Raw genomic sequence first — 14,213 nt, 5'->3', positions numbered from 1 at the left:
CTCATCACTCAAAATGCAGGAAGCTTATACTGCCACTGCCTGTTCTGTGGCCAAACAGAGGACGCAATATGGAACCTTTCACCACCAATTCATTTATTTTTCAAAATATTTTAAAGGACAATAAGGATTGTCCCTCCTGCTGAGGGGGAAAGTTCTTCCTCCTTTAATGTGTAAATATTTTCATTTGGTCTCAAGAAAGAAACAGGGAGATTTGGGTTGAATCATTCAACCCAAAATTCAGATATTACATTCCAGTAATACCATCATGTGTTGTGTGTGTGGGAGTCATTTTTTTAAATGTCAGAAATGTGTTTTAAAAAGCCTTAAGGGAAAGATTAAAAAAAAATCATGAACTTTATCTTCAATGCAGAACTTTTTCCACAACTTTGGAATGAGGAAAGGATAGTGGAAGTCATCAAAAAGTTTCATTGTCATGCAATAAATACATTGGAGGACCTCAGGGTAGACAATACTGGTTTACAAGAAATCCAGTGGTAAATTCACGAGATAAATATCATACACTTTTTTTTGGTGACCTCCGCTGTAGATTAAAAGGAGATTGGTCTGAGTGCTAATAGTTACATTCAGCATAAAATAAAATAGCAAGATTCTGACAGGCAGATTTGTATTAGCTGAGAGAAGAAAAATCATTTTATATCATTTTACAATGATAATTGTTATTAATGAACTAGATCCCATGTATTTTTAAAGTTAGTTTAAAAAGCCTTAAATTAAACTATTCCCACACAAATCTTTTTTGACAGGCCTCCCCTTGCCTCTGTTTGTTCTCTTTCCTATGTTTTTCACTTGTGAATATTGTGTTTACATTGCCTCACCCATTGTCCTATATTCGAGTAACCTTTCATTTTGTTTGCAGTTTAAGGATCTGCTCATTAAGGCAGCAAAAACGTTAGTGTTGATCTGGCCGTAGGGTGATAGTACAACGACTAGTTACTGTAATTATTTATATTATTTATGTAATATATTATCTAATTATATAAAACATTTGTTGCAAAGCAGTTAGAGTTGCTACACACGTATTTGAGGCAAACCCACAAAAGCCAGGAAATGAAAAGTAAAGTCACTTAATACTACATACTCTCCACTCCTCACCCAGAGGCACACACCTTAGCAGTACCACAACTACTGTATGCCACGGACCATGCTCCACGATCTTAACTGTATCCTCCTTTCGCCCGTCTGAATGAGCCCCTTTGCCAAATTATTTTTATCCTCAATACTAGTAGTTGTGGATGTTTGGAGTTGGGAGAAGGCAATGTGTTTATCCAATCTGTTTAATCCCTTATGTGTCAGCAGCCCTTCTTTATAGAGTAGAATCCGACAGAAAAGTGTATCTCCTGATGAAGAGGTTTTATGTTCTTCTATTTCCCATCAAACCAGGCTCACGTGTACCTCTCTTTCCCCCATCAACTAGTTGGGCTTATGTGCACCCACCTCCCATCCACGGGGCTTGTGTGCATAAACTTTCATTTACAATATAAATAATGGCTAAATATTATCCCAATGCCAATATAACATAAAAACAAAGCAAACACCACATACCCATTGCACCTGATCATGGCAAGAGTTTATGTGATAGACAATGTGTTTTGGGAGAAGCCAATCAACAATGAAAAGTACAACTGCTAAAGAAAACTTTCAGTCACATCTAAAGCTTGACTAAATAAACAAACATTTCAGTCTGTCCAGAAGGGCAACAAATCTAATCAGTTTTGTACAAAGGACAGGAAAAGGTTCCAAAATTGTGGGCCTCTCCTGCAGAAAGCTGCACCCTATCTTGTATACGAAGAGATCTACAGTTCAAGTACCTCCATTGACTGCAGCTGTGGCAATACTGTGCGGGCATTCTTGTACAAGACAACTCTCAAATAGGCATGTCCCATGCCATTATACTGTTGTATGGTAGGTAAACAGTGCATCTTGCTGTCCCATTTCTAGGCAATTGGCTGCAGATTGTTAGCACTCCCGTAAGTAATCAAACTGCTGTTGGGTGTAAGAATATTTGCACTTGGGGGGGTTGTTTCTGAGGTTTAGCTTCAGGCCCTTGAAAGAAAAATGAAGGTAAATGAACTGTTGGTGCAAAGAAGATGAGCGCTGATTTTCATTTGTACAATGGAAAGTTTTTCCATTCACTTCAGTGGGTTTTGGATTAGGCCTAAATCTCAAGTTTGCTTCAGTGACAGGATGTAGAATTAAGAATTGATTTTAATAGCTACAGTTGCAGAATGCCTGTGGGGCTGCAAATGTCTGATAGAAGTGTTTTTGAATAATTCAATGCGCTGCTCAGGAAAATGCACACACCCACAAACGAAAATAAAACTGCTAGATGGAATTTTAAATCTCAGACTTGACAGGTTCCTGTTAATGAAGATTTGTGTTTGTTCACTGCATATTTTGAAAGTTTGTGTTCTGTTTTTTTCCGAATGATACATATATTGCTAAATAATCTCTAAATGACTTGCCAGAAACGTGATTGTATTCCCCAATAGAATTTCACCCTCAAAATATTCAATGTAGAACAAAAACTTGCTTCATTCTGTCTGCATTTGCAGTATTTTATGCGACACAATTTGTGTTTCCAGTTTCAAAAAGGCATTGAAGCAACTCTGAGAGATGCTTCTGCAGACATACAAGAGACAATGGGCTTCCTCAAGCTTTGCCTGATATTAATTATTTATAGAGCACTGAGTGTGATCCCATTGCAGTAGAAACATATATAGAAGAGATAGTCCTTTCCTGTGCACAAGTTCCTCTCCACATTGTCATAGAACTGTTGTGGAGCAGTTCATCGAATGCAGGAGGTGTCTGATCAAAAGACCAGTTAACCACTGGGAGTCTTTCCATTCACTTTAATTGGCTTTGAATCAAATCCTCTTTGTATGACTTCCCTGCTGCCTGTCCCATATTCATGTCATGGAGCCATAGTGGTTTTCCTTTTTGGGCCTTGATGCTGAATATAACAGCACTTTTATGGGGTCATGAAAATCTTATTTCTCTCTCTTAATTAAAAAAAAAAGCTTCAGTTTTCTAGTCTCCTATGGTGTGCATTCATCCCTACTGCAAATATTTTCTGTGCCATATTCACAGAGTGTAAGTAAGTTGATGTAATTATGCAACAGCACATTGTGGCACGTGCATTTGTCAGTTTAAATGGCATGTGTCTCTACATGCTAAGGACACCTGCATTGACTGATGAGCACACATCTCTTAGAGTATGTTACTGTGCTTTCAAAATTATAGCTTTTAATAACAGGTTACATTTTACTTTCTTTGGCCTCTATTTTAGTAGGATGTGGAGTTAATAGAACTGATGAATGTTAAATGGCTACTCCTGCATCAGCTTCCCCAGCTCTGCTACAAGAAGAGGAAGTGCTCATTTTCGTGTCTCCTGCTTTCTAGAGTAGTGCTGCCCCAGAGCTGCTCTTGGTTTCATTTACATTCCCCACTCAGGGAAGATGTGGTGGGTGTGAGTAGAAGACTCGTGCTTCCACCTACTAGTGTTCACAATTCTGTGAACTTCACAGCCCTTATTACTGAACAAGGCCTTATAGCTGTAACTCAGGCTATGTCTACACTACCGCGGTAAGTGAATAACGTAGCTGGAGTTGATGAACCTTAGGTTGAGTTACCATGGGGTCTACACTGCGGGGGGTCGATGGGAGAAAATCTCCTGTCCACTTACCTTACTCTTCTCGTCAGGGGTAGAGTACAGGGGTCAACTGGAGAGCGATCTGTAGTCGATTTGGCGGGTCTTTACCACCGGTGGATTGATCTCGGAGCGTTGTTCCCTGCTGTAGTGTAGACCTGCCCTCAGAAAGCAGGCAAGAATTATCTCTCTACCCCCTCACCCCCCCCCCCCCAACCATTGAACCAATAAGGTAAGTGAGAGGTTGACAGTGGCCAGTACTGGATGCTTTAGAGGGAAATTTTGAGTGATCCATCCCCTGTTGTCCACTCCCAGCTTCAGGCAGTTGGAGATTTAGGTTGCTGCAGAATGAGGCTTTTCACTTCAGGCAAAAAATAACAATTTGTCAGAGCCATCTGCCCTGCTTCAGAGGACACAGCCTACTTATAAGCCAGTGCCGGTGTTATAACATATTTACAATCAGGGAAAGGGAATATGGCTCTCTGCCAAGTTACTAATCAGGCTCACAGGCCCCTATTTTAGGGTCTGCTGCAACAAGAAGAGTTCCACAGAATTATGACAGACGGTACCACTTGTGAGATATCATTCTTGTAAGTAGTAAACATAACTATTAAATAATAATTGCACATTATATATGATTGTGCAAGAGAGATTTCATGCAGGAGGTATGGTGTATTCATGCATAATTCTGAATATTCAGCCAGGTAAATAGTATGATTCAAATTCTGTCCCCAGTTACACCACTGCAACTTCAGAGCATGATTTTCATGTCTGCACTGTATATTTGGCAAAAAGGTTACAAGTTGCACCCAGTCTTCTCCAAAAGAGTATAAATTACATGGAAATTATGCTGCCCTATCCTTTTGCCCTAAGCAAAAAGTGGCATTATGTGGTTCACCTTGGGTGTGGAAAAAGTGGATGGAGTTGTTTTCAGGACCAAATCTCCTATTCAATATGCATCTGCCAAAAGAAACCCAGGGGTGTATGGAGGGGCAAATCCTACCCTGACTCATGCCCTGTTCAACTGCATCTACTTTGGTATGATTGCATTGCATGTCAGTCAGGGAAGGATTTGACCTACGGAGCAAATTAATGCTGCCATAGGCATCTTCAACCATGTTCACTCAATGTATGAGGCACCACAGCAAATACTGGTCCAGTGTGGGGGATTTGGGGGATTTTGGCTATTGCAGAATGAGTTGGTGGTTAATCTGGTGGATTAATCTGGTTGGTGGAACTGGGCTGATGATACGGATTGTCATCTCCATGTCACACTGACTGGTTACTGAGTTAATGAGAACCTTCTGCATTTTGCCAATTGACATCAAGTGAAAAAATTTCCTGGGTGAGGATTTAGTCCAAAATTCATTGCAACGTAGGCTGCTTGGTCAGATATGTGTAACTTAAAGACAACTTACCTTAGTACAATAAATACATCTGTATGTCTGAAAAGCAGGTACAGTATCTGCTAAGGTTATGATTCCTATTAATTAAATTTACACGTTAGTGAACGTGTGATGAGAAGCAACTGTATACTATATTTCTAATAATGTGTGCCTCTGTGAGAATACTACTCTAGATCTGACAGACATGCATGCATATAGTAGAATTAATAGTGTATGTGTGTCATCTTGTACACAGCTCATTTCCCTTTCTTGTTAGGGGTGATGATCTCTCCTGAGATGCAGGACTGCATTTTCATTATATACTCAGCTTCTACACTCCTACTGTTTTGCTGCTTGCTTCTGCTCATCACAGCAACTGCCACTACCTGTATTATGAAAAACTCAGCTCTTTCATATATGAGCTGATTGCTGTAGTAAGGGGCTAGCTCATGTGAGTTGGATCTCCAATAGCTGTAGATACAGAATTTGGTAAAAATATTGCCACTTACTTACATGAAACATTGACCCTTGTTAAAACCCACCTTAACGAGCTGCTCTTGTATTGCAAATTCACATGAATTTGATGCAGACAGCATTTTATTCTTCCACTTCCCTGTTTTTGAGTAAATTTTGGAGCTCTTTTTTTTCCATGTACATTTTTATGTCTTCAGAGAGGATGACAGGGACTTCTTGAAATTTCATTCTAAATGTATATATTTTTTCCTTTATGAGACAAAATCCTATCTACATCAAAGAAATACACCTGTAGTTTCTTAAATGCCTCCTCTATACTGTCACTAATAACTTCAGTAGCATTCTGACTGTTCCAAAACTCCTCAGACAAACACGGCATGCACTCATAGTTTCCAATCTATAATGCCCTTAAAAAAATGAAGTCAGAATGTTTGTGTGGAATATTGCATGTTGTTTCCAGAGTCATTTGTGTCAAGTGTATGTTATATCAATGCTCCTTAAAGATTTTTTTATATTGAGGATGGTGCAGGGCAGTACTACTCCATTGAGAGCTCTTGGAGACATTGAGTCACTCAGACACATCACTTCCTACAGTGCCTACTTCCTTAGAGTGCCTGGGGAGCATAATCTTGGCACCCCTCTTTACAAGCATGTCAATGTGGAGTGTGGGGCAGGGCTATAATACCACCCATTCTGGAAAGATTAATGCTACTGTGCAGTAGCTCCCTTTGTACGGTCCTTGTACTCCCTTAGCACAAGAATTGCAATTGTGCTTTCCCCTTTTGTAAGAGGAAGGGAGGCTTTTTGTTCCTTCTTCCTCTTGAATGTCTGCTCAGCGCTGGGCAGTTCTATCCAAGAATGACTGACATTCATATGTTGTCCTTCATCCTGAAGAACTCTCAAAGTGCTTTACATCAATAAGAAACAGAGGTAAAGGGAGACAAGGTGTTAGGCAGGCAGGCATGTGATTTAAGTCTGATAAATTTATATCTAGTTCCACCATATATAAAGTGGAAACTTGCAAGTGGTGAGTTGCATTACAGAGGTCTATGCTGTCTTCTCTGAACACCCTTCCTCTAACTACGCTAACTGCTTCCCTCAGGGACAGTTGCTCCCAAGAACAACGCTTCTTGAGTGATGCATCAAGATCTGTCATCCTACTACAGACAGAGCTGTGATTTTTGGCTTTGCCTAAAAACATTTGCAATCATTCATGGTTCATTGAACTCTGCAGGGTGCATGTTAGCTTCCCTGTAAGTTAAGCTGTGAGGCAGATATTAATTTAAATATATATTGATTTATGCAAATATAACTCCCCTTGTTATAAATTGTTTAATATGATTTTTCCCATTTAGTTCTGTTATTCTGCTGACAAATGGTTTGTATTATATTTTAACAATGGATTTGCAATAAAAAGTAGTCATAAATCATACTAACTGAGCACTCTCATTATCTGTGTGTGAAACTGATGTCTCATTACTAAAAGCCTGGCCACGAAGATAGAAATCTAGACATTAATCTTACAGACTAGAGTCTGCGGCTTGTAGTTTCTGGCCTTATGTTTATCGTGCTTAACACACATGTAAATGACAGTGAATCTTTCTTATGTGTAATAAAATATTCAAAGGAAGTTTTGAAGTCTGGAAGTTAATGCAGAACAGCATTAACCACTGTGGCTTTTGGCTGTGACATTCTTCTACTTGTGTATGCAGCGCATGTCATGCATGGAGGCTCTGCTCCTTCCCATCCTGCATAGCCCCTAATTTTAGGGGTCCCAAAGAATGGGAAGACCCAGCTGCTCTGCCTGCTGACCATTGCCATTTCTCCTCCCCCATTTCCATTAGATTCTACTCACCTCTACCAGCGTAATGGAGTGGAGCATCCAGATTTACATTTCTTGGGAGGCAAGGAGGGAATTACCTTTTTGACAGTTTTTTTAAACTTAATTGATTATTTTTTTTAGCAGACAAGTCAGATAAGTTTTCAATAGTATTGTTAGATGGAAGGGGAACAAGAAGGATGAATAGGAGAAAGAGAAGGAAATACGTTTTCTAAAATAACAGACTGAACCTAACAACCAGAGATGTCTTAATGTAATTTTTGAAGTGGTGCATAGGTCTTGTGTTGACTCAGCACAGGAGTGAATTTCATTCTTTAATGAATAGGGTCTTCTCTTAGAAGTGAAGAACCAAGAGACCAGTCTTGTTCTAGGGTTGTACCCCAAACTTGCACCTGATGCTACACAGGGACAACCCCATCCATCAACTTCATGGAAGTTACAGTACAGTATTGCCTACCCTAAGCATTCTTAAGTCACGAATCTGACCCCAAAATATCATAAGATTGGTGTAAAAATAATGAGATTTAAAGAAATAAATGTGGGTTCTTTTTATTTGCCCTTCTGGTTTTTAGGTTACCTTTGGGACATGTTTTCAAGTTTTTCTCTGCAGCCATTAGGGCTAGAAACTTTTTTTTTTTAAAGGAAAGGTGAGGTTCTTGTTTTAAAAACAAAACAAAACAAAAAAAACCCCCACAACTCTGAGCTGAAGCTTGATGAGCAAAATCAAATACTGTAAGACTTTTAAATCACGAGCACTGGCAGCACTGGTCACCAGCAGAGAATTTGGCCCTATGTTCAATATGGCAATCACTGTCTAATATTTCTGAAGAGTGAATTATCTGGTATGTGATAGCATTTCTTGCTGCATCTCCTTTTAGAGAGGCTTCTGTTCAGAACAATAAAAGAGATGTGCTGCTTGCTGATTCCTGGGAGGTAGCATACTACACACTAGTACAGGAGTTTGTACTTTCTGGGATTCAGGCATTTTTATCCCAAACCATTTCCGCCTGTGTTATGTCAAGAAAACACTTTTATAATATATAAGATGCATAAATTCGTTTTCTTTCTTTCTTTCTTTCTTTCTTTCTTTCTTTCTTTCTTTCTTTCTTTCTTTCTTTCTTTCTTTCTATAGGATTTATACCTGTGTGCAGCCTGGGCTTGTCTCAAGTGGGAAGAATGAACTTTGGCAAAAATGTCAGCTCCCTGAAATATTTTACTATCTGTGGCTTACAAGAAGGCTATGAACCTTTTGCTGTTAATACAAACAGAGACATTACCATGTGGCTGAGCAAGAGACTCCCTCAGTTTTTCCCAGTGCCACCAAACCATGAACACATTGAGGTTTGCGTTCTACATTAATGTTTCCTGTTAATTTTTCAGGAATTTGTTTTAATTAAATGAACTTTACAGTTAACTTGCCGCTTTTGCTATTTCAGCCTTCCCTTTGAATAGGGATATCAGTGTTGGCATCTGACATGCACTCACTCACCCTGGTAAACTATGATTGTAGCTCAATGAGAACATGATAATTAATTCTGTCAGCCAATGAGTGATCTTTTGGAGGAGTATGAATGTATTAGATTCCTAAATAAATAAATAAAATCATATATTAAGCTTACCAAGTTGAGCTGTCAAAAGCCTGAAATTTCCAAAGTTAAGATTGCTTCCACAACCTTAACGCTACCCCTTTGCATGAGTACATTATGAAACAATCTTTAATTATATTGTTTTTAACTTAGATTCCTGCTTCATTCAATAGGTGTAAATCAGATAGTGCTCCATGTGTGAGGTAAATTTTTAATACTTGCTTGTATCTTGTTGACCCAAAAGTTTTATACTGCACTCCATACAAACTCCACACTGAACAAGACAAGCATTCTACAAAAAAAAAAAAAAGTCAAAGATTATGAGTAACATTTTCACAAGCACCTAAGTGACTTAAGCTCCGTTTTTAAGAGGTATGTAGATCTTTCTCTAATCAGCACTGCGACACCTAAATATCATTTTTAAATGTGACGCAGGCACTTCGGAGTCTCTCATTGACTTTTAATGAGACTTAGGCTCCTAAGTCTCATTTTCAAAATGGATTTAGGCTCCTAAATCAGCTAGGTGTTACAATGCTGAGCAAAGCAACACCTAAACACTTTTAAAAATCTGGCTCTTAGGTACTAAATGACTTAAGTTCTTTTGAAAATGTTACCCTGTATCATAAGGCATATGCACAAGGGAGCAGAGTTAAGATTGCCTTGGTAACCTTCATCTCTGGTATTTCCTAACTTCTGTGACATCACCTTTGCGATCTTAACAGTATTTCTCTCTCTTTCTCAAAATATGGACTGTAATATATAAAGACACTTCAGAGTTCTACATGTACTGTTGCTGACTGTACTCCACAGGCATTTAAATACAGGAACTGAAATTCTGGTCACCTTTTTATGCTTGTGTGCACAAATTCAATGTAATACCCTAAGTTCATGTGTTCAATGGAAATTGTTTCTCAGTTTTTATATTCACTCTCCTGAATAGACAATAGGCTGTTTGCAGATTGTTTGTTTTATCTAATAACAAAAATCTGTACAAATGCATACATTTTCAAAATACATTTAACTCTATAAAATTGCAATCAGTTTTTACCAGACTACATGAAAGCCATATCTGAATGAAACTGAAACTCTGTCCCTACTGAAATATAACAGGAAGCATACGTAAAAAGAAATATTGTTCTTTCTCTTTCTTTGTGTCTTGTGTCTGAGTTATTATGGATCATACTGGCCAAGGTTGGATTACTATTGCAAAAAATAGTGGGCATAGTCTTTGACTGAATATCCAGTTTATAAGTGCTAAAAGGAAGCAATTTCATTCACTTGTCAATGTATTTACCTGCACTCGCTGCTATAGTGCATGCTGATGTTTAATTAAATGTCTCTGCCATATTGTAACATTTAATCATTTTGTAACTCTAAATACATTAAATATATTACGCTAAAAATAAAACTGGAACATTTGGGTGTAGGAGGGGAAGACATTTACTTTTATAATAAATGAGCTTTTATATTTGATAGGTGATGAGAATAGATGGCACCACAGACAGCTCCCCCTGTTTGAAGGTCACTCAGAAGTCCTTTGGCTCACAGAACAGCAAAACAGGCATCATGTTTTTTCGCTTGAGCATGCCTATTGAGTGTGCAGAAGTATTCTCCAAAATATCAGCAGGAGGGTTGCCAGGCACTGGTCTTTTTGGCCCAAAAAGTGACTTGGAGGATTATGATGCTGATTCTGATTTTGAGGTTCTGATGAAGACAGCTCATGGTCACCTAGTGCCTGACCGGGCAGAAAAAGAAAAAGAAGCTACAAAACTGGAGTTCAATAACCACAAGGATTACACTCAAGAGAAACCTTCACGTCTTAAACAAAGGTCAGTCACATATTTGATCTGTTTTTGTCATAATACGGTGGGTTGGGTTCACTGTAAATGTTACTAGAAAATTCATTTTAAATCCCTCCCCATATCACCCGTAAAAGTTTTCTGTAGTGCTAAACTGACAGTTGGGACTCCTAGGTTCTATTCCCAGCTCTGCCACTGAATCATTGTGTAACACTGAGCCTCCCTTTCATCATCTGTTAAATAGAAGAAACAGAAATCTATAAAAGAAGCCTTCCTCTAAGGGTATTGTGACGCTAAATGCAGTCTTTTGACATTCTCTGATGAAAGGCCCTCTAAAAGCACCAGAGGGTTTTTTCTGATCCTGTCAAAACTAGGAAATACTGAAAATTTCTTCAGAAAATTATGCTCACAAGACTTCCAGCAAAGGCCAAAGAAGCTTTGGTGAATATCTGAACTTTCATGGTCTTCTCTCATGCCCCATTAAGTGAGGCAAGAATATTCACTATGTTATATCTTTATCTTCCTCATTTTCATGGGTAATCAAACAAACCATCCCCTTCCCCATCTGATCCACAAGATACTCATACCCAAAATTAGTAACTGTCCAGACATATTACTGAAATCTTTATCTTTCCATTCCCTCCCTACTTTTGCTTATCTCCTAGCTTGTTTTGTCATGTTAAATTGTAAACTTTTGGAATACGGGCAGTGGATAAGCCTAAATCCATTTTTATAAGTGACATAAGTACTTAAGAGACAAGCTCTCATTTAAAGTCAATGGAACTTAGGCTCCTAAATGACTTTTGAGAATAGAATTTAAGCTTCTAAGCCACTTAGGCAAGTTTGAAAATTTTACCGTGTGTCTTCTGTAAAGCTCTTGTTCCACCCTTACCTGATGTGAACAATAAATAACAATCTGGACCCAACTAAATGTATTACAGGTTTATGCTCAGAAGGACAAAGCCAGATTACAGCACAAGCCACTCTGCACGGCTCACAGAGGATGTTCTGGCAGATGACAGAGATGACTATGATTACTTGATGCATACTTCTACGGTATGTCAACAGAGTGTTCATATTTTTGCTGTTTGCTTTTCTAACGTTTGCTTACCTTTACTAGTAGAGTCTAAGTGAACACATTCAATTTTTCTCCCTTTTATCAAAGGCCATATTTTTTATGCAATTTTCTGTAGTAGTACTGTGTAGCAAAACTTGAGATCACCACACTCATTCCATTTTGACATGCCTCCTACTTAACAACAAATCCAAAACAACTCCTATTTGAAGAGCCGTAACTTAGCTTGGATCTGTGCTTAAAAGAACATCCATGGGCAACAGAACAAGAACAGAACAAGGGCAGAATATGGCCCTATTTTGAAACAGCTAGTCAAGCCCAGAGCTACTCAAATGTAGAGATTTAAAGAGTCAACAACTAAATACATGATCCTGATTCAGAGTATGAAATGTGGAAGTCCCATTGAAATCAATGGCAGTTTTGTGCGTGGATCAGTGACAGGATCAGCCCCTTAAATCTGCTCAGTTTACTGTGTTTCCAGTGTTTGCAGGCATAATAATGCACCCGTATGTCTATTCATCCTCTACTCACTGTAATGTGAACATACCGTACTGTATCTGCATGTATTTTGTTAAACAAATATGCATCTTTTTTTATCCTCCTTGTCTTTCAGTTTAAATAAGACCCTTTTTTGCAGGACACGTCAGTGCAATACAAGACATCATTCTTCCATTGCTCTACTAATGAGTTACTCTTGAACAAGACTATATCTGTTCACAAAAGCTGATTCATCCCAATTAAATTGTGAAAAATAAACGACAAGATTTTAAAGCAACAAATTAATTCTGAATCAAAATTATAACATATAAACCAAATATTAACACCATGGGATATTGTTAATTTATTGACAGTACTATTACTCGGTGAGAATATTTCCTGGGCAAGAACCTGCTAATGTCTGGGTGGGCTGGATTACATCTGACTTCCATCAATATGACATGACCTTTGACTTGGACAGAGTACGCACTGTTACAGTGACACTAGGGGATGAAAAAGGAAAGGTTCATGAGAGGTTGGTTCCAATTATTTTTCTTTTTCATTGAATTGTTTTATACTTGATATGTTTTTAAACATTTAGCACCTGTATAAATTGAGAGTAATGTTTAGTTATACTGGTATAAAATGGGTATTACAGAGGAGAATCCGACCCTTAAATGTTGAGGGGTCAACCAATGAAATTAATAGGGATCAGGAACAAATAAAAGGAAGTACTTCTTCACACAATGCACAAGCAATCTGTGGAACTCATTGCCAGGGGATGCTGTGAAGGCCAAAAGTATAACTGGGTTCAAAAAAGAATTAGATAAGTTTATGGAGGATAGATCCATCAATGGCTATTAGCCAACATGGGCAGAGATGCAACCCCATGCTCTGGATATCCCTAGCCTGTGACTGCCAGAAACTGGGAGTGTATGACAGGGGATGGGGCCCTTGATGATGACCAGTTCTGGTCATTCCCTCTGAAGCATCTGGCAGTGGCCACTGTTGGAAGACAGGATACTGGGCTAGATCAGTGGTTTTCAAACGGGTATGCAGAGGTCTTTCAGGGCATATATTAACTCATCTAGATATTTGCCTAGTATTACAGTAAGTTACATAAAAAGCACTAGCGAAGTCTGTACAAACTAAAATTTCATACAATGACTTGTTTATACTATGCTATATACTATACACTGAAATGTAAGTACAATATTTATATTCCAATTCTCATTTTTATCATATAATTATAAAATAAATCAAAGTAAGCAATTTTTCAGTAATAGTGTGCTGTGATCCTTCTGTATTTTATGTCTGAACAGTCTCCTGTTAGAATTCTGGTACTTCCTGCTTCTAGTCAGGCCAGAATTAGGCTGGCTGTTTTCATGCTTTCACGGTATTTCACCCGTAAGTTCAGGGGTGCCAGGACCAGCTCTGGCTTTTTGGCCACCCCAAGCAAACAAAAACGGGGCGGCTAGAATGGCAAAGCAAAAAAAAAAAAAAAAAAAACCTGAGGCGCGGCCAGAGCCAGGGTTCAGGGGTGCTGCAGATGTGCCCCGGCTAGCAGTGGGGATGGCTCTGCGCTGCTCTGGTCGGCTGGGAGGGAAGGACGCAGGCTGCCCTGCCGGGCTTGCTGCAGGGCACTCCCCTCCTCCGCGCCTGGAGCGGAACACCACAAAAAAAAAAAAAAAAAAAAAAAAAAAGTGGCCGTGCCGCCCTAGGATTGGGCGGAATGCCGCCTCCTACAAGCTGCCGCCCCAAGTACCAGCTTGCTCAGCTGGTGCCTGGAACCGGCCCTGAGGGGTGCATAAAAATAAACCATGTAAAATGTTAACTCCAGGAATCTCTTTTGTCTGGTTCATGTAAAGGTTTGGGCTGGTTCTTGTTTTGTCGTAAAATTTTCCGAAGTT

General features: G+C 38.9%; 1 protein-coding gene across 10 annotated transcripts in view; it reads left to right on the top strand.

Moving 5' to 3' along the window:
• RYR2 (ryanodine receptor 2) overlaps window positions 1-14,213 on the top strand; it is a 690,844-nt gene that overhangs the window by 430,611 nt on the left and 246,020 nt on the right. For all 10 annotated transcript variants that reach the window (XM_034765046.1, XM_034765042.1, XM_034765040.1 and 7 more), the window contains 4 exons: window positions 8,499-8,707; window positions 10,429-10,781; window positions 11,693-11,807; window positions 12,678-12,838. In XM_034765046.1, the coding sequence (XP_034620937.1) occupies window positions 8,499-8,707; window positions 10,429-10,781; window positions 11,693-11,807; window positions 12,678-12,838 (838 nt within the window). The remainder of the gene's footprint in view (window positions 1-8,498; window positions 8,708-10,428; window positions 10,782-11,692; window positions 11,808-12,677; window positions 12,839-14,213) is intronic.

Source organism: Trachemys scripta, chromosome 3 (assembly GCF_013100865.1).
Source record: "Trachemys scripta elegans isolate TJP31775 chromosome 3, CAS_Tse_1.0, whole genome shotgun sequence".
Classification (NCBI taxonomy): domain Eukaryota; kingdom Metazoa; phylum Chordata; order Testudines; family Emydidae; genus Trachemys; species Trachemys scripta.
Note: the sequence above shows the minus strand (reverse complement) of the source record. Positions and strands in the feature narration are given on the sequence as shown.